Source organism: Pongo abelii, chromosome 1 (genome assembly GCF_028885655.2).
Source record: "Pongo abelii isolate AG06213 chromosome 1, NHGRI_mPonAbe1-v2.0_pri, whole genome shotgun sequence".
In the NCBI taxonomy this organism is placed as follows: domain Eukaryota; kingdom Metazoa; phylum Chordata; class Mammalia; order Primates; family Hominidae; genus Pongo; species Pongo abelii.
This window is the reverse complement of record NC_071985.2, coordinates 139,261,464-139,282,530: the sequence shown is the minus strand read 5'-3', so window position 1 is coordinate 139,282,530 and position 21,067 is coordinate 139,261,464. Positions and strand designations below refer to the sequence as shown.

The 21,067-nt window shown below is 45.9% G+C and overlaps 1 protein-coding gene across 3 annotated transcripts in view; it reads right to left on the bottom strand.

The window, feature by feature from the left end:
• BCAR3 (BCAR3 adaptor protein, NSP family member) overlaps nt 1–21,067 on the bottom strand; it is a 282,319-nt gene that overhangs the window by 138,967 nt on the left and 122,285 nt on the right. For 2 of the 3 annotated variants that reach the window (XM_063718417.1, XM_054554113.1), the window contains one exon: nt 6,565–6,615. The exons of the other annotated variant lie outside the window; for it this stretch is intronic. In XM_063718417.1, coding sequence (XP_063574487.1) covers nt 6,565–6,615 — 51 coding nt within the window. The remainder of the gene's footprint in view (nt 1–6,564; nt 6,616–21,067) is intronic. 3 annotated transcript variants of the gene reach the window in all.

The window sequence follows — 21,067 nt, the reverse complement described above, 5'->3', positions numbered from 1 at the left end:
CTCATGAGCTGATCATATACCGGCCTCAGTGATTTTCTCCTGCTCCCGGCCCCATGTCTTGTTTTTAAACTCCAGCAAAGAAGAATCTTCTTTCCCTCCAGCCAGCTTTTCAACCCACTGCTCAAACAAAGCATTTTCTCTCAGAGAATGATTGCCAATACCCACAGTTTAGTTCATGTGGGAGTGGAGAGGGGCCATAAATAATAATAGCCAAGTTTACTGAGTGCTTATTATGTAATAGCCAAGCACTGTTCCAGAGACATTACATATAGACCCATTTCACACACACGGGTGCACACACACACACACACACACACACACACACAGTACAAATGAGGAAACAGACCCAGAGAGGTTGCCCGCCATTTGCCAGCTCTTATGAAGGGACTTGGACGGCCTGGCTCCCAGATGCTGCCCTGCCTCTCAAAGATCATCTCCCTTGGCTACCCCACCCCATTTTACAGGTAAGGCAATGAGCCCAGGGAGGTGAGGGACTTGCCTGGCCAGTCAAGGGCAGAGCTAGTCAAGTTGTCAGATCTTCTGACCAAAAAACCCAAGGCTTTTTCCTCCACCCTGGGGGCTCAGCACACCCAAGACTCCAGGAGTATGCCAATTGCACTTCACCCAGTTCAAAGTTTAGATCCCCTCTAATGCTTTAAACTAGAAAATTCTTTTTTTTTTTCTTTTGAGACAGGGTCTAGCTCTGTTGCCCACGTTGGAGTGCAGTGGTATAATCTTGGCTCACTGCAGCCTCCTCCTCCTGAGCTCAAGCCATCCTCTCACCTCAGCCTCCTGAGTAGCTGGGACCACAGGGGCACACCACTACACCTGGCTAATTTTTATATTTTTTGTAGAGACAGTCTCAAACTCCTGAGCCCAAGAGATTTGCCTGCCTCAGCCTTTCAAAGTGCTAGAATTACAGGCATGAGCCACCACGCCTGGCCTAGGAAATCCTTAAATGCCTATTTATTTGGACATGCCATTGGCAGACATCTGCACTGTACCTGAGCATCCCCGATGGGCTCATAGAATGCTAACTATAGCTTCCACCTATAGGTTAAACAGAGATTCTGCCCCTCTCCCCTCCTTGGCAGATGGATACAAGCAGAAGCCAGGAGAAACAGCAGCACCTCACACATCCAGTAGCACTCCGGCAACGACTCTGAATACTCCCCGCGAGGCCGGCAAATATTTTGATAATCTTTCCCCTACAGGATTCTACTGTGGAGAACAAATGGACACAGTCGGGAGCCGTCTTTCAGTGGAATTCCACAGGAAGAAACATTTCATCAGTGGAGAGGGTTTTGACTCAGGCCTTTTGGGGAGGGAAGCAGATTGCTCTGAGCTACTGCAGAGGGTAGGCTCTGCCCACAGGTGTCTGCCGTCCCCTCAGGACCTAGTGCGGGGCAGGGATGTGGGCGCCCTCAGCGGACCTCACCAGGTGGGAGGCAGATGGTGTGGTGTTAAAAGCAGAGCCTTCAGGGGCAGCCAAACCTGGTTTTTGAGCAGTGGCTCTGCTGCTTGAAGCTGTGTGACCTTGGGCAAATTCCTTCACCTCTCTGCTCCTATTTCCCCACTGTAAAATGGGGGTAATGAGAATAGTTGCCTCTTGGACTGGCCCTTGAGAATTAGACCCAATGATGTCAAAGGAGCATGGAGCACAGGGCCTGCCACACGCAGGCACTGAACAACCACAGTGGTCATCGTGAGGTTCCCACTTGTCTTGAAAGGAGCTGTGTGGCTGAGTTCTCTGCTGTCACTGGTTTCCTTATTGAGCTTGCCTTAGGGGGCCCAAGGCCTCCTTCCAACCCAAAACATGCCTTCGAGAGGGGCAGAGACTGGCCACTCCACGTGTCTTCCATTGGAATGGAAGTCGGGGTTCACCAGGCTGGGGGAGGGCATTGATGCCCTCATGTGCATCGGTCTGCTGGGCTGTGAGAAAAGCCCTAAAGATGCCTGGCAGGGGACATCTCTTCACAGTGACATATTATTATTTTGAAAAAGATGAAGCCGAATTAGCAAGCATTTATAAAAACTGGAAACAAAATGAAGCCACTGGGACAAAAGAGACACTGCACAGACCAACCACCGTGTGATGAGGGGCCGGGCAGGCCCACAGGGGCCTGTTTTACTTGGTGGCCCTCTTTGTCCCCACTCTGCCGGCTTCCCAGCCCTGCCCCTGGGCCTCTCTCCAAGGATGATTCTGTCTCCATTTTTGGTGTCTACAGGCCTTGTGGGACTGGGAGGACTGAATTGGGCCCAGCATTCTCCAGGTGACTCACCAGGCAGGCCATGCAGAAGAGCCACTTCCTACGTCCCTGAGTGGCCAGTCATCCTCCTGGTACCTGCCTTAAGAACATGTGAGCCGCCCTCAGGGGCAGGGTGGGACTGGGCTGTGCTCCAGGCATGGGCACCACATAGAGAAGGGCTGAGTGAGTGTCGTGGAAGAACCCAGGCCATCCAGGAGCCTGTGGCTTGGGGTGGGGTTGGGGTGGACACATTATTCCTGGTGCTTTCTCCACAAAAGAAACCTAACCTTCCTAAAGCTATTGATCCACCCACTGGCACTGTGGCAATGAAATTCTCACGGGGGAAAGTCTCAGGGCCAGCACACCTACCCCTGCATACTTCATGCCCCCAAGCACAGCACGCCACTGCAGCAGGCCCCTTCCTGAAGCTGTACCCCCATGAATGCGCCCTGTACCCATTCTGAGAATCGGGTCTGATGTTACAGGAAGAAAATGTGTGCCTAGGCATGGCGGGGAGGGGCAAGTTAGGCAGGTCAGGAGGGAGAGTGTTGACAAGAAATCCAAGCACACGGGCCACAGAGAAGTCTTAACAACAACCTCAGCTCAACTGTCTCCTGACTGTGCCCCCAACTTATCAGCTCAGGCCCAGGTCAGGGGATGTCCAGGCCGGCCTGGCACAGCAAGTTGAGCCTGGTTCCCAGACCTTGCAGCTGGCTTTGAGCAATGGAAGCGGCAGTGAGTCTGTGCTCATGGAGTTCCTGGGCTCAGGCCCAGGTGGGGGTGGGGATGGGGGTTGGGGGGATGTCCCCTGTCTTCGATTTGACTCTGCTGCTCCAGTCACAGGGCTCTCTCAGAGGCAGACATGAAGCCAAAGCACTTCATTAAGACAGGAGGTCAGATAACAGCCCCAGCCCTCTTTGGAAACCGCACACCGCCCAGTGGCATGGAACAGGCCAGGTCCCAGCCCTCCCAGGAGTGCCAGGCATTGTATTTCAGAACTGAGCTTCAGCTACTCCCACAGGAAGGAGACAACTTGCTCCCACCTTGTTTTTAATTTCCAGAATACTGCAATCCCCTTAGGAAAACTCATGTTTTCATGATAGAATGGCAGCTGCCCATGCATGTCAGAGGCTTCAGACCTGATCCTGATCCTGATCAAGCCTGGAACAGTGATCTCTGGGCAGCAGATGAACAGCCCAGGGACCAGCAAAGGGAGCCTGCCTTCTGTGGTCCAGGGCTGGCCATCGCAGCCTGTGCTAGTCAGAAGAGCTCACAGGTGTGTCCTGCTTTACTTAACTCGAAGACAGCTGCTCAGAAGTTGCCTGGAATTGGAATTGTGATCAGGCCAGGCCCTCCTTAGGTTTCCAGAGGTACTGCTTATCATATATGTTACCTGTGTGGTGAGGGGTCTCACTTGAAGACATAAAAAATGCACTCCAAACAGGGAAACAACTTTTAAAAATTATTGACATTTAACGATCAGCTCTGTGTGTGTATTAGGGATTTTTTAACAGTGAAACACAGCCAGGCACAGTGGCTCACACCTGTAATCCCAGTACTTTGGGAGGCTGAAGCAGAAGGATGCTTGAAGCAAGAGTTCAAGACCAGCCTGGGAAACGAAGCAAGACTCTGTCTCTATTTAAAAAATTAGCAGGTGTCGTGGTACACTCCTGTAGTCCTACCTACTCGGGAGGCTAAGGCCAGAGGATTGCTTGAGCCTAAGAGTTTGAGGCTGCAGCAAGCTATAATCGTGCCACCGCACTCCAGCCTGTGATAGAGTGAAACCCTGTCTCTTAAAAAAAAAAAAAAAAAAGATACCCCTGCAGGCTTTCAAATTATATACACATATAATAATAATATACTACATTTATATTATGTAATTTGGTTTACAGAGTGCTTTTATATGTCCATTCACTTATTTATCCAACAAATATTATTAAGCCCCACAAAGACCCAGATATTCTCCTAGGCACAGGGGGACACAGCGGTGAGCAAGGTGCATAAGGCCCTCTGCCACTTCTGTTGACTTTACTGTCTGGTTGGGGGAGACAGACAAATGACAAGCAACAGAAAAATGAATCAGCAAGACAAGTCCAGGGAGTGACAAGTGCACAAGTCAGGTAATGGCTACAACCAGACTGTCTAATACAGGAGCCACATGTGGTTATTTACATTTAAGTCTAAATGAATTAAAATTAAGTGAAATTAAACATTCAGTTATTCACACTAGCTACATTTCAGGTGCTGAATAGCCAATGTGGCTAGTGGTTAGTGGTATATAGGACATTTCCATCATCACAGAAATTGCCATAGGGTGGCACAGGGCTAGCAAGAGACTCAGGCTAATTTGGAATAGGTGGTCAGGGAAGGCCTCTTTGTGGAGGTGCCTTCATTTGGAATCTGAAAATGAGAAGAAACCAGCAGCTCACCAGCCTGAGTGGGAGTGGGTGTGGGCAGACAGTTTCACTCACTCTAGGGCAAAAGTCCACATGTAGACACAAGTTTGGCAAATTTGAGGAACAGAAAGAAGTCTGGTGTGACTGGAGTGTAATGAGCTGGGGGTGGGGAAAGTAGAGACGATAAGGTCAAAAGTAATAAAAACAGCTGTGATGGCTGTTGGGCGCTCATGACATGCATCTATAAGGTAGGTACTGCTATTCTTGTTTTACAAATGAAAACACAGACACAAAGAAGTAGAGATACTTGGCCAAAGTCACACAGCTAGTGAGGGACAGAGCTAGGATTCCAGCTGGTGCCATAGCCATGGAGCACTTAGCTATTATACTACACTGCACCACATCTCCAGAGTCAGGGGTGCATTATGAATGCCCTGTGAGGAGTGTGGACCCCATCAGGGTGTGAAAGGAAGTCCCTGCAAGTTTTTAGGCAAGAGTGTGACATGATCTATTGTACTTTTAAGTGATCCATCTGTTCATGGTGGGGAGAATAGATGGTAGAAGGCCAAGTCAGGGGACTGCCTCATTATTCGAGGTAATAACATTACTGTGGCTCCAACTAGGAGAGCAGCAATTCTTCTTCTTTTTAAAAGCCTATCAGACATTGCACTTTTATTTTTCATGGTTTACTTACCTTCAAGGACTACGGCAGGTTTTGTCTTTCTCCTAAGACAAAAGTACACACACATTCCTAAGAGTTAGTTGCTCCAAAACTCAACAGGTACATGCCAGCATGCATTTAGCTGCAGGAAAGCCAGTTTTTGCCAAGCCTTACCTAGTTCTGTTTAAAGCATCTTTTCTATACATTGTTGTCAAGTTAGGCCAATGATCTTCTTAGACTGGGAGGTCTGACTTGAGCTGTTCTAGCTCCACCCAGGGTTATTTCCATGCTTAGGAGAAGGGAGTGGAGTCCTGACCCAGGTGGGAACCCAACTTGTGGGGTTTCTGCATGGAAAAGAACTTCACAGGCCGGGTGGTATGTAAGCATCTCCATCTTGTGCATTTAGAGTGGCAGGTCTTAGGACTGCAGTAATAATCATGCCTCCCTAGGCCAATTTACCCTGTGACATTGACTTTGAATGTGGGGTGTATGTGTTCCAGGCTCCCTTGTAAATGCGGAAATAAAGGAAAACTGACAGACCTCCCAGGGAGAGAGCAGGAATGTTATGTCATATAAACCCACTACCAGCCCTGCAAACAACTGCCAAGTTGCTTCAATAAAATATAACTTCCGACCACCTCCAGCCCAAACACTCCCCTGTCAAATGCCAATTGTTTGTTTAGAACTTCTCCTCCCACTAGGGTTAAGAGGAGCAAGGTGGCTCAACCGCAGTTTCCCCTCCAGCCACTGCTCCCTTCTCAGGGTCTGTTTGGGATACAAGTCAAAGTCACAACTCTGTGGTGCTCCCAGCACCTGAAACCCTCCCCACCTTACAGCAGGTTATTCAGCCTCCCTGTGGCTGCCCTTCTTCACCACTGAAATGAGGATAATTATGGTAACCATCATTCTACCTCATAGCGCTGTTGTGAGAATTTAATGAGTTAGAATGAATTAAATGTCAGACAGAACAATTACGGTCAGCTATGATATCATATTGTCATTATTGGAAGGGAGAGGATAGGAAAGGAGGTGGCTGAATCCAAAGCCCGGTCTCAAGGCTGCGATGAATAAGGATCCTAGAGTCACCCAGAAACAACTACCCTGGAGCTTCTGCAGGTTAATAAGTGGATTCTCATACACTCCAGGTACTGCCCCAGAAGTCACTTTGTAGGCTGGATCAACACCACCCCACAGCTCTGGCTGCAGTTTCTGCCCTGCACTCTGGGGCAGAGCAGCAGGGGGCCAGGCCACTTCCTACCTTGCCTCTTCCTCCTTTCTCCAGGCCAGCTTGGGTCAGATGAAGCAGCTCCTGTAGTAGAATGCAAAGGAAAGACCTTCTCAGCTGGGTGTGAGGAAATTACGGTAGCTTCAGGGGAGGCAGAGTCACTTGGGTTCTGCCAGTGGGTAAGTAACCTGGACCTCAGCCTGGTTGGATCCAAGTCTACAGCCCCTCCTGGAGTCACCTTCTCTGGGCTGCAGAGCTTACACCGCCCATTCTGCCCAGATGTTTCTTTGCCTGTTGTCTCAGCAGGTTACAATTTAATTATAAATAACAGTGACTCACGGGACAGCAGTTCCCTTATTTGCCAGGGAAGTCTTATTAAGATTAAGCTATTCTCCCAGGAAAGAAAGGTCTTTACTTTTTAATAGAGGTAGAGGGAAGCAAGCAGAGGGCTGTGATTACAGCATAGACTTTGGAGCCAGATCATCTGGGTTTGAATCTGGCTCCATCACTTACAAAGAGGTGTGCCCTGGGACAAGTTATTTAGCCTGTGACTCAGTTTCCTCATCTGCAAAATGGGGATGTAAATAGTACTTACCTCATAAAGTTATTATGAGAGTTAAATGAGTTAATATCTATTTGGAGCTTAGAACTATGCCTGGCATATAAATGTTTGACAAATAAAAGTCCAATAATGGAGAATTACTTATATAAATCTATATAATTCAATATTACACAGCCATTATAATTTCTATAGCAGCATGGGAATACATTCATGATCTATTACTAAAGTAAACAATATACAGTTTAATAGTATACAGTTTAGGCCGGGTGCAGTGGCTCACGCCTGTAATCCCAGTACTTTGGGATGCGGAGGCGGGTGGATCATGAGGTCAGGAGTTCAAGACCAGCCTGGCCAACATGGCAAAACCCCGTCTCTACTAAAAATACAAAAATTAACCAGGCTTGGTGGCGGGCGCCTGTAATCCCAGCTGCTCGGGAGGCTGAGGAAGGAAAATTGCTTGAACCCGGGAGGCAGAGTTTGCAGTGAGCTGAGATCGTGCCATTACACTACAGCCTAGGTGACAACAGCAAGACTCCATCTCAAAAAAAAAAAAAGTAGTATACAGTTTAAAACAAACTGTATAATATTATTGCTAAAAATAGAAAATAAGTCTATATGCATTTAAAAAAATACTAAAAGTACATACACCAAAGAGTGTTTCTCTGTTTTCCAAAATTTCTGTATTTTGAAGTATAGTAATTAAATAAAACAGTGAAAACTATTCAGAAAGGGATCAAATGCAGTACATATGCAAAATCTACATTAAATAATTATGCTTTAAAATAATAATAATAGGCCGGGCATGGTGGCTCATGCCTGTAATCCCAGCACTTTGGGAGGCCAAGGTGGGCAGATCACTTGAGGTCAGGAGTTCAAGACCAGCCTGGCCAACATGGTGAAACCTCATCTCTAAAAATACAAAAATTAGCCAGGTGTGGTGGCCCATGCCTGTAATCCCAGCTACTCGGGAGGCTGAAGCAGGAGAATCGCTTGAACCCAGGAGGCAGAGGTTGCAGTGAGCTGAGATCGCACCACTGCACTCCAGTCTGGGTGACAGAGTAAGACTCAGTCTCAATAAATAAATAAATAATAATAGCTCTGACGGTCCCCAAGCCTGGATCATTCAGGGTGTTTTCTAGGCTGAAGCTGAACATTAGATTAAAAAGAAAACAACGTAATATTAAATGCTTATATGGATATGGTGTACTATCTTTCTTCTGGAAATAATCAAAAGCTAACTACACCAACACAGCCAGACTTCAATCTAACCTAAACAACAGATGACCCACATACACAAAATAAACAACAAGGTAAATAGCAGTATGTAAAAGCAATGGATTTGGCAGGTTTTGCAAGGTGGTAAGCCAAGAGGGCGGCTCAAAAGTTGCCAGCATAGACAGGAGGGGAGGGGTGCGGGAAGGTTCCTCTAGCCATTGAGTCAGAGGTTTCAAGAAGGAAATGGAACTTCGCAGACTGCTACAATAAAGGAAGGAGATAACCATATCCTTTTACTGCTCACTTATATAGAACCTGAATAGAGAAAAGAGTAAGTTGAGAACTTCTGAACCATGACCTTCAGTAATGGGCCAACTGCTCTACTCTGACACCAGGCCACTTCTCATCCTGCTTCAGGGTCTCAAAGAACAATTAAACCCCTAAGTACCTTGCCTCCGGCCTCTGGCAGATGGGACTGATGTTAAGCTAAACCCACAGGAGGTAGGATGAGTCCAAAAACCATCTTAACTTTGTTTCCAAGGGCCCTTTTTTGGTTTTGCCTGTTTTTCTCTCTTTCACCCTCATCATTTCACATAGCTAATCCAACCAACAGTGTGGACCCTTTGCAAGTTGTCATAATCTTTTCCGTCCCCATATTTTTGTCCATAAGTTCTCTTCCCAGTGTCCCATTACTCTCAGAAAAGGAGAAGATCTTTGGGAGAAAATAAACACATTAGTAGCAAATTCTAGAACTGTACTGGCTGAAGAAAACTTTGGGCTCACAGAAACTGGTTTCAGTTCACTCTTCAATCTTTTCAAATGTCACCACCATAGAGTCCCCTATATAACTTACCCTATTCACCACCACATCGTATCTACAAAAAAAGACCATCTCAATAATCCCCCAAACACCTGAATTGGCTGGAGTTGCTTCTTTCTTTCCAAAGAACAATGGGGTCCTTGGGGTTCCTTTGCCCCGCCAGGGCTGTGCCAAGGACACAGGCAGGAGGAGGTTGGCAGGCTGTTTTATTTTTTAGCAAGCACTGGCAGTACTTTGAGCATTCAGATGATTTCTGTTGATGCTCATGGGGATCAGCTTCTAAGCTTCGGGCTTGCAAAAACAGGGCTCACAACTTTCATATCAGGAGAGTTGATTGCACATGTGAAGAGGCAAATTTAAAAAAAAATCACAAGGAGAAGTGCTGCGATAAGCTAAGTAGGCTTTGTTCTGTTTGGAAAAGGGAGGGCCTGGGAGCCCCAATGAAGTCAGAGCTTTTCTCCTCCCAAGGGCATCTGTTTCCAGGCTGCATAAGAGAGGAACGAGGGGGAGTCCACAGGCTGCAGGGCAGCAGAGCAGCGTGCTCATGACTGCTCAGGCACATCTGATAACACCAGGCCTTCCTGGAGGTTGGCACATTCTTCTCCTCTGACCCTGAGTTGGAGAGGGGACACTGACTTACAGCTGCATCTCTTCTTCTTCCTGTCCCTCCAAGCCAGCCTGTGGTCTGTTCAAAGCACACGCAAGGGAAAGAGAGACCAATGAATCTGCCCAACTGGGAAGTGGTTTTGAGCAAGCACTGATGTTCTGACAACATGCTCTGTCTTCAAATTGGTCCCTTGCCCTTCAGTGAAGTGGGTCTTGATCTGTACAGGTGTTGGCCAGGGGCTCCAGGACACAGAGCCTTCTCTCTTAGTGTGGGTGACCCTGTACAAGGATGTCTTACTGGCATTAGATTAGGATTGGCATTGGTGAATGCTCAGCAGGCAGTCCCCCTTGATTGTCCTTGGAACAGCAAGAAGGAGGGAGGGGAATATCTCCTAGACTAGAGATGGGAAGAGAAAAAGGAGGGCTGTTTAATGGAAAACTGTTGTAGTTTTTTAAAATTCTATTTACAATCCATGGGATTGTAGATTTGGAAAAAAAGTCTTTATCTGATCAACTCAACTGTCCTATATTAGGACTAGGGCTTTGCTGCTATAACGTAATCATGGTGGAATGTATTTCCCTGATGAACCATCATGTAATTTTTTCATATCTCTATCTTAAATATATATTTTTAAAAGAAAAAATAGAAATTATCTTTCTATAATCAATTCATGAAATGAATGGGCCTGTTCTATGCTGTCTTTATTTTGCTTTTCTGCAAAGTTGTTTTTGGGAACATTTCATATCTTTAGATTCTTCTTCACTAGAGAAAAAAGATTAGGCCAGTTGGATGAAATCCATGGGAGAATGAAATATGAGTTGAAGGGTCCTAGTCTTTGTAAAACAGTATAAACTCACTCCCGGTGGATAGGGGGTGGGAATCTGGGAAGCTGGGAACCAAGAAAGGCTGATCAAGAGGTAGGCTCCCTCCCTGGACCTGTGCCCCTTGTTTCTGGCTTTGCCCCTGCTGGAGGGACCAGTCCTGACCAGCCAGGGAAGCACAGCTCTGCTGGGCCTGGCTGCCTGGCATGGCTGGAGCTGGAGAAGCCTTACCTATACCATGCTGGATGTTTGCTACGTCTCCCTTTGCCTCTTCCCTTGGAGACCTTGAAGGTCACCTTTGAGTAGGGAAAACTGAAAACCCAAAGTTACTAATTTGGAGGATTGGCAGGGAGAGACTTTATCTTAGCCAGGATATCCGGGTTTTCTTGGAGCCCCTAATGCTGGTCCCTCAATAATTTGGTTTCTTGTTGCTCCTAATGCAAACTTCTTAGGAAGACCCCCAGGCCACACCCGGCAGTTCTCGACCCTACCAACCTTTCGGCCTCATTTGCTCTCTGAACTCCTGCCGCATTGGTCTTCTTTCAGTTTCTTCTGGTTCTGTATTCCCTCCTACCTAAGGACCTTTGATCATGCCATTCCCTCTGTCTGGAACACTCCATCCCCTCCCCCTGCTTTATCTAGCTAACTCTTTTTGTCAGTTATCTTTTCCAGCACAACAAATTACCCCCAAACCTAGTAGCTTAAAACAAAAATTTGTTATCTCACGTATTCTTTGGATCAGGAGTCTGGGAGCAGCTTAGCTCGGTGGTTCTGGTTCAGGGTTTCTCAAGAGGTTACAATCAGGCTGTCAGCCTGGGCTTTGGTCATCTGGAGCTATAGGATCTCCTGTCACGCTCACTCAGTGTGGACCTCAGTGCCTCTCAGGCTATGGGTGGAGACCTCAGTTCCTTACCATATGACCCCTCCATGGGCTGACCGGGTGTTCTCAGGATGTGGAAGCTGGCTTCTCCCAGAATGAATGATAAGAAAGAGAGAGAGAAGGCACCCAAAATAGAAGCTGCAGGCTTTTGTGAACTAATATCAGAAGCAACACATCATCCCTTCTGCCATGTGCCATTGTTACACAGACCACCCTTGATGCAGTGTGGGAGGAAACTACACGTGGTGTGAATACCAGAATGGTGATCTCTGTGGCCATCGTGGGAGGCTGGCTTAATTATTGCTTCCTTTCCCTTAAGATATACTTGTATGGTATGGGTCCAAATGGCCTCACTCATGTCTGTCAGGTGACTGACCATTGGCTGGGACAATGAAAGTGAAAGGGCCATGTGTCTGTCATTATTCAGCCAGCTAGCCTGGGTGAGTCCACACGGCAGCTAGAGAGTTTCAAGAATGAGAATGGATAGGTATGAGGCCTGTTAAGGCCAAGATTTGGAAGAGGTACAATGTCACTTCTACCACATTCTATTGGCCAAGACAAGTCACAAGGCTAGCCTGGATTCAATTGGTGGAGAATAGACTCAACTTTAATGGAAGAAGCTGCAAAGTCATAGTGCAAAGGGGTGTGGATATAGGAAAAGGGGAAAGTGCGACCATTTCTGTAAACACAGCACACCAGACTATCCCCAGAGCCTAGCACAGTACCTGGGACATAGTGGAGACTCAATAAGTACAGTATTTCTTACAGTGGTGAGTTTGAACATTTTACCTTTAGTTGTCCTCATCTTATTCTTAGCCTGTCTGCCTCACTGTTAAGGAAGCACCTACAGGCAAGAATCCTGTCTTATTCATGTTTGTGACCCGCACAACATGGACATTGCATAGAACTCTACTAGATGATGAAAAAAATGCAGTGCCAACTCTTTTCAAACCCTCTCTGCACATCTCTATTACTATTCCTTCCTCAAAGCTTAGGGGCTTCTACAGCTGATTTGCACAGATTTTGCAATCCTGAGGACCAGGGCTGAGATCCTGAATTTCATTTCGTTTACTGACTGTGTGATCTTGGGCAAGTTCCTTCACTCTTCTGAGCCCCAGTTTCTTCTCCTACAAACTGGAAGTGGCTACTGTTGTGAGGTGAAGTGCAACTGGATATGTGAAGTGCTGAACATGTAGCAGGCACTGAATAAATGTCATCCTCTTCCCTTTAATTCACTGTATCAACTTGATCATTGTCTGGCCCCTCTGTCCCCAATCCTGGTTCACCCAGCCTGTCCCAGGAAAGCCACATCTGTCCCATGCTTCCCTTGGTCTCAAGAATGCAATCAACGGCATAAACCTGAGTACAGCTAAGCTCCCATGAGTGGCACAATTCCTGCTGCCACACATGGGCAGGAACACTGGATCATATGGGATTGTGCCCCGCCTGGCACAGCTCCCCTAATCCAGAGGATCTTCACCTCGTGCTCCTCAGGTTTCCGGAGGTCCAGCTGCCTCTGTTGCTCTGTCCTTCCGATTTGTACTCTCCAGCCATCATAAAAGTGCTCACTGTCTAGGTCCATGTAAATATCCTCCGGACATTTCTTCTTTCCAGGTCAGCTGTCTTCTCACTAGGTTCTCTCCTTTCTTTTTTCTTACCCCTCCGGGCCTTACTATTTTTGACCTTTTTCCATATGCCAGGCAGCATGCTAAGCACCTTACGCTAATTGTCTTATTAATTTTCACATCAGCTCTGCGGCATAGGAACCATTATTACCACTATTACCCTTATGAAAAGATTGAGGCTCCGAGAGTTCACATAACCTCTTCACGGCCATACACTTGGTTAGAATCAGGATTAAACCTGGGTTCTGGTCCCAAAGCTGTACTCCCTCCCTTCACACCCTTCACTTGTTGCCTAGTTTTGCATCCCATGGCAACTTCCTGCTAGAGTGTTCCTTATCTCTATATGGCTGGTCTAGATGTTATCAGCATTTTCTTTAAAATTACCACCTTTATCCTCAGCTTTCATCTTCCTTTTTCTCTAGGGCAATACAGTTCAGTAGAACTTTCTGTAGTGATGAGAATGTTCTCTGCACTGTCCACTATGGTTGCCAGTAGACATATGTGGCTTTTGTGCATTTGATATGTGGCTAGTATGACTGAGAAACTGCATGTTCAATTTTATTTAATTGTAATTAACTTAAACTTAAATAACCAGACACAGGTAGTGGCTTCTGTATTGGACAGCACACTCTAGGGTCTTATCTTAGTGCAGTTTGTTATTGGAGGGAGAATAGATGGCAGGAGGTAGTGAAAGGTAGATGGGGAGAAAGGCAGCTTGAGGAAGCCACAGAACTCTTTGTTCATGAATATGGACCCAAGACTAAGCTTCTCAGAAGGACCAATTATTTAATGAAGTCCAGATTCCTGGTCCAAGATTCTTTCCTGGACCTCTGCCTTCCAATCACCAAATTCCTGGTGATGTCATCAAGCATGCCAGGCTCTAGGAATTATGTTGAGGCTCTTCAGAGAGGCAGCCTTCCTGACCAACATGCAGAGTGAAATGTGCTCATATCAGGGTAAGGCAAGTGTGAGAAGTCTTACTGAAGCAAGAGTTCCTTGCTGCTAAAATCAATACTTAGTAAAAATGACCTTTGGCCTGTAGCTGCAATTGCATAGAGCCTCCCCCTTCAAGATTTCTGGAAATGCAGATTAAAAAACCCACAGCAATGGTTCCAAAAACTGAAATGCCATTTTTTTTTTTTTCTATTAAACCATGTAGCCTCCAGGACTTTCGCACAAAGCAATCTTAGAAGTGGTTACTTAGTGAATTTGACTGTAGTGAGCCTTCAAATGTTAATAAATTTCTATTTGAAAATTATGCCCATTTCTGAAAGCAAAAATTCATTCTTTTACTTACTTATTCATTCATTCATCCATCCATCCACAAACATTTTCTGAGTACATGGGAATTCTAAACTGCAGGTGGGGGAGAGGCATTTAAAAAATTAGAAAGACAATTTTTATAGATTCAACTTTTTTTTTTTTGAGATGGAGTCTCGCTCTGTCGCCCAGGCTGAGTGAAGTGGTGCAATCTCGGCTCACTGCAAGCTCTGCCTCCTGGGTTCATCCCATTCTCCTGCCTCAGCCTCCCGAGAAGCTGGGATTACAGGCGCCCACAACCACTCTCGGCTAATTTTTTGTATTTTTAGTAGAGACAGGGTTTCACCGTGTTAGCCAGGATGGTCTCGATATCCTGACCTCGTGATCCGCCTGCCTCGGCCTCCCAAAGTGCTGGGATTACAGGTGTGAGCCACCGCGCCCGGCCCCATCATACTTTTATTATGGAACTTAATACACTGAAATGTATTTCTTCCCATATCTGCTTCTGTCTCTAGGTTGGCAGTCCTGGAGGTCTAAGACACCATCTTATTGACTGCTGTGTTCTTGGCCCCTAAAACACTGCCTGGCACATAGTGGGAGTTTATTAAATATTCCCTGAAGGGACACAAAACCACAGAAATGTGCTCCTAGGCTGGGTCCAGGGTCACCACAGCCCAGCAGTCTGTCTCTAACATGGGAGTCCTTCAGAACATAAGCTTCAAAATCCCTGAGGAATCTGAAGCAACTTACCCTGAGATCAGCCTTCATGAATTCATCAAATCCCTCTTGGCTTTACTTGTATTTTCAGCCTCCAGTGTGAAGGGATAAAAATTCTTTTAACATACTAATCACAACTAAGACCGCCTTTCTTTTTTTTTTTTTCGGATGTCCTAAAACTTCATATAGTTCAAAGGTTATCCTGTACCTACTTCTAGCAACACAATATTTGATGAAGATTTATAAATTAATTAAAAATCTAAAAAAGATAATAGTCTCATCTGTGACTTTCGCAGTTTTGTAAGCTTCTGTCATATCCATTTTCAACTCTTGCCTTTACAGACCGGAAAGATTTCTCGGGAAAAGCATTTTTGAAAATAAAAGTCTCCCATTCCATCTGTTTATCAACTCTGCATACTCTCCTCTGGGTACCTTTCCTAAGGTTCAGTGACAAAACCTGTACAGAATATTCATTCATTTATTATTTACTTGAACAGTCATTCAACAATATTTATTGCATGCCTACCATGTGCCAGGCACTGCAATTTTGTATTAGGCAAAAATGGAATAAAATTACAAACCAGGAACACCTCCTTGTTCTTCCCCCCTGCTATTCTTCCTGGCTCAACTTCTAGAGAAAACACTGATGTCTGGCAGTTCATCATCCCTTGCGTTTACCTACTTGCTTTTCTTGTTTCTTTTTTTGTTTTGAACTGTTGATTATCTTTTAGAAATGTTTTCTTAACTTTTCACAAAGTAAAATTGTCTTTTTTCCCTGGAAAGGTTGTAAGTTCCTAGGAAAGATGACAGAAACAAAGCATTGCCTTTGAGATTTTCACCTACCCCTTTGCAGTAGGCAGGACCATTTTAAAGGTGAGGAGATGGAGGTTCTGGAGAGATCAACTCAGCTGCCCAAGATCTCTCAGCTGATTGATGATGGGGCTGGGATTCTTACTGAACATGCCTGGTTCTAAGCTACCAGAACTGCCAAATCACCAGCCTGCCTCTTAGGGTGCCAGAGCTGGTGGCTCACACTTACTTGGGTACCCCAGAGAGCTGAGCTCAGAGCTGGCCCACAGCAGACACTCGAAAGCATTTATGGACTTGACTTGATTTAAATAAATGCAGACGGTTTGGCTGACGCAAGGCAATTAACCTGACAGCACTTCTTCCCTCACGTTATAGACAGATGGTGGCTCTTCAGGAGAAATGTGAAGACCTGGAGTGTTGTGAATCATTATCTCTTCCTCTCCCCAGCTAACCGAGATAAAAGCTGTAGGTTTGGCCTTGACGTTGCCCTTTTTCAATTTCTGTCAGAACAAGCCACAAACCTTAATGCGTTTGAGTAGCACTCAGCCAGCTTGCAATTATTTGTGGTGACAGGGAGCAAGGATGGCATCCACCAACCCTGCCAAGTTTTCTTTGGGCCACAAATGTCAGTGTCTCTCTCCTGCCCTTCCAGCAGAGGTTTGCAGGCTGCAGGGTGTTGGAAGAGCCCAGAACAGTTTGCAGGAGTGAGAGTGCAAGACGCCACCAGGAGTGAATGGCCTCAGAAGGAGCCAAGAGCTAGCTCCCTATGTCTTAACACACTAAAAACACAATGGCTATTTAAATGCCCTTTGGTGTTGAAAAATGATTCTAACAAAAGATCTTTTGCACTTTTCTAATTTTGCACCATATGTATGTATTACTTATTCAAAAATAAATGAACTTTAAAAGAAGATCTGCATATTCTCACATCCAAAGCCTAAAATAGCAATAGCATACAGTTGATGTCACAGCACTGGCCTGAAGTCAGCGGAACTGGGTATTATTAGTTTCTACTTTGCCACTAATATTGTTTGTAAAACACCAATTTCTCCTGCTCAAAACCCACTGAAGCTCAATCACCTACAAGATAAATTCAAACTCATTAGCTTGGCCTATGAGATCAAGGGTGATCTGACTCTTATCTCTCTGTCTTAGCATAGATTTCCCCAAAACCAGGCCCTAAAAGGATTTGGTTTCAAGTAGTGCAAGATCACTTGAGGGAGCTGATCTCCAGAGTGTGGTAAGGTAGAGGGGACATTGAGACAACCAAGAGGAATGCCGAGAAAGGGTGCCTCATGAGCAGGTGACCGCCATAGGAAACTTGGGTTCAATCTCCCACAGCGCCTTGGAGAATCTGTGTAGAACACACCTTGAAATTATCTAAGGGAAAGGAACTTGTGAGATTTGTCCATTAGCTCCCCTCCTCATTGGCTGAGGGCTGACTGGAGGGCATCCACTCTGATCTTCTAGTCTGCTTTATGCAAGAGATGGACATGCTCTCAGGAGCAGAGCATGCACTCAGGCAGGGAGACGCAGGTGCACGAGCGGGGAAGCTGTAGATGGGCTCAGTAGATACAGACTGAGGCCACAACACTTTGCAGTTCTATCAACAGGTGGAATCAATTTCTCTACTCCTTGAATGTGGGCTGGCCTTTTGATGAACAGAACGCAGAGGTTACAAGGTTGTAGAGGTTCTTAGCTAGAACTCAAGAAACTGCACAGTATCTACTTATACTCTTAGATCTGTGCTGCTGCCATGTGAATAAGGCCAGGCTAGGCTGCTGAAGTATGAGAGACCTCATGGACCAGAGATGAGTCATCCTAGCTGAGTACCCCCAGATCAACCAGTCCCCAGCCAACCTGCTACTTGATCACAGACAAATAAGTGAACCCAGCCCAGCCCAGAGGGAGGCCCAGCTGAGCCCAGCCAAAATTGCTGAGTTTGTACTTGTGAATTAAATAAATTGTTGTTGCCTTGAACAAATAAATTTGGGGGCAGTTTGTTAGGCGCAAAAGTTAGTTGATTTTGCATTTAGGCCAAGGGCTACATGGAAGTAAGAATTGGAGATAAGAGGCTGGGCACAGTGGCTCACGCCTGTAATCCCAGAACTTCGGGAGGTCGAGGCGGGCAGATTGCCTGAGGTCAGGAGTTCGAGACCATCCTGGCCAACACGTTGTAACCCCAGCTCTACTAAAAATATAAAAAAATTAGCTGGGTGTGGTGGTGTGCGCCTGTAATCCCAGCTACTCAGGAAGCTGAGGTAGGGGAATTGCTTGAACCAGGGAGGTGGAGGTTGCAGTGAGCCAAGATTGTGCCACTGCACTTCAGCCTGCACGATAGAGTGAGACTCCATCTCAAAAGAAAAAAAAAAAAAAAAAAAGAATTGGAGATAAGAGAACTGTGCACGACCAGATTCCTGTCTTCAGGTGACAGGATGGTTTCCTTTGCAGGGTTGTTACTGGGGCTGCTCATTGTGGAAAAGATGCGTAAGAGTGTGAGAGTGTGGCCTGCGTTTTTGGAGGGGTCTCAGCTTAATATTAAAAACAAAATCAAAGCAATTGCAAATCTCTTTTATTCATGGTGGCAGAGGGTTGATCTTTTTGTCTATTCACTCGCAGATTACTCTAAAAAGACAGGGAAGCCTAAAGTTTACTTCACTTGGTTGTCACTTGGTTCTGTTTGTCACATTTAATATTTCCAAGTGTCTAAAGACTTTCTCTGGAAACTTCCTGCATTCACAGCTCTTAAAATAAAGTAATAAATTTAAACATACTCCTGTAATCTTGTAGCAGATGCTGAATTCCAATCAGAGGATGAGGAGAAGTTTCATGTCAAAGGACATGTCATTTGGCCTGAGTCTGGTAAAATACATGGAATTTGGGCAGGTAGAAAATGAAGGAAGATAGAAGTAGTTTTCTAAACTTTGATACATATGATCAGACACTCACTAGAAAGACTGAAACCACTAGACACCAAAGATGAAGGTAGAATGAGTACTAATGCAGCAGGGTGAGAAAGCGCCGGCATGTGGTGCAGAGGGAGGCTGCAGTGTGAGAAGCGATGCTGGGCCAGGACACAGCAGTATGATGGGAGAAGGGCAGCGATTCTGGGGTCAGGCTTAACTACTGGCTTTGCCATATCCTAGCTGTGGCCTTACATGCACTACTTCACACCTCTGGGCCTCAATTTCCTCAACTATAAAATGGAGATGATAGCTACATCAAAGGGCTGTCATGAAGATTAAGTGAACTGATGTAAAGTCCCTCCAGGATGCTTGGCCATAAAGTAAATGCTGTCTAATTTTCACAACCATCTGAAGTACATTTTTTTTTGTTGTTGGTTTTTTTTGTTTTTTTTTTTTTTTGAGACGGGGTTTAGCTCTGTTACCCATGCTGGAGTGCGGTAGCATGATCTTGGCTCACTGCAGCCTCAACCTCCCAGGCTCAAGCAATCCTCCCATCTCAGCCTCCCATGTAGCTGGGACTACAGGCATGCACCACCACACTCAGCTAATATTTTTATTTTTATTTTTTTTTGTAGAGACAGCGTCTCCCTATGTTGCCCAAGCTGGTTTTGAACTACTGAGCTCAAGCAATCTGCTGCCTCGGCCTCCTAAAGTGTTAGGATTACAAGTGTGAGCCACCACGCCCAGCTGAAGTATATTCAAAGAGATGTCAATAGATTCCTGGATGATGGTGCCTCACGTGGCCACTTGCCTCCCCAGACCACCAATAGAGTTGCAGGTTTATTAGTTTATCTTTTTCTCCCTGTAAAATCGTTTCTGAGCAAAAGGGAAGCCTCCAAATAAACCCCACTCTCATCTCCAGGTTCTCATAGAGCCCACTACTTTGGAAGGTCCAGCTGGGACCCTGCCATTAGCAAATGGTTGATGCTCCATGTTGTATGAGGGCCCTCTATTGCATCAGCTTTTGCTTTGATGAAGAAATTAAAAAGGAGTAAGTTAGTCTCTATATTTAAATGTTCTTTTGTTTTGTTTTGTTTTGTTTTTTTTGAGACAGAGTCTCGCTCTGTTGCCAGGCTGGAGTGCAGTGGCACGATCTTGGCTCACTGCAACCTCTGCCTCCCGGGTTCACACCATTCTCCTGCCTCAGCCTCCCGAGAAGCTGGGACTACAGGCGCCCATCACCAAGCCTGGCTAATTTTTTTGTATTTTTTAGTAGAGATGGGGTTTCACCGTGTTAGACAGAATGGTCTCGATCTCCTGACCTCGTGATCTGCCCGCCTCGGCCTCCCAAAGTGCTGGGATTACAGGCGTCAGCCACCCCGCCCAGCCTCTATATTTAAACTTTCAATGTGGAAATGCAGGCACGTAATTAGTTTAATGAGCTAAGCACTGATGATAAATGCTGAACTGCAGTGGAGAAGTCCTTTGAACCTGTACATAGACAATCAGCAAGTGTTTCATGATGTTCATGTTTATGGCAATTCTGCTGGAGACAGAATCTCTGATCCTTCTGGGAAGAGGAATTGGGTTCCTTGATGCATGAAGATTTGAATGTTCACTTATTATTTGCTCAAAGTTGAATTTTACAATTTTTTATTTTAGACACAGAATCTCATTATGTTGCCCAAGCTGGAGTGCAGTGGCTATATTCACAGGTACAATCATAGTGCACTATTGCCTTGAACTTCTGGGCTCATGTAATTTTCCTGGGCACTGGTATGTTGTAGAGTAAACCCGTGGGTCTTTCTTATAAAAATCCTAGTCAAGCAAAGGACTGGGATTTCTGAAGCTCTCAAAGAAATGAGGTGGTGGCTGCCAGCTGGCCACGCCTCACTTCCTTGGGAAGGACTCTCCTTCCACCTGTTTCTCCCCTGAAGTTCCACAGGGTTTTAGGATGCTCTGGGTTGCCTGGGGCCTCAGCTCTGTGGACGTGCAGCTTCCCCTGCACATTGCATCTCTGAATGAAGGCTTCCTCTGGAGGCTTTAAGAAAAAAGTGTTAAGACAAAGAGGGCAAGTTGAAATTGTGAGATACTGCAGAAAGAAAGATCCTGGACTCTGGAGGCTGGTGCCACTCTTTCCTGACTGTGTGCTCTTGGGCACAACAGGACCTAACTTTGGAGTCTCCTTCTTCACTGCTGATACAGGGGCCTGCAGGAGCACTCAGTAGAGGGGCTTCTGCCTCCAGACCCTGGTCTCCCTGGATGGTGGTGCCTTACATGGCCACTCGCCTTCCCAGACCACAGCACCTGATG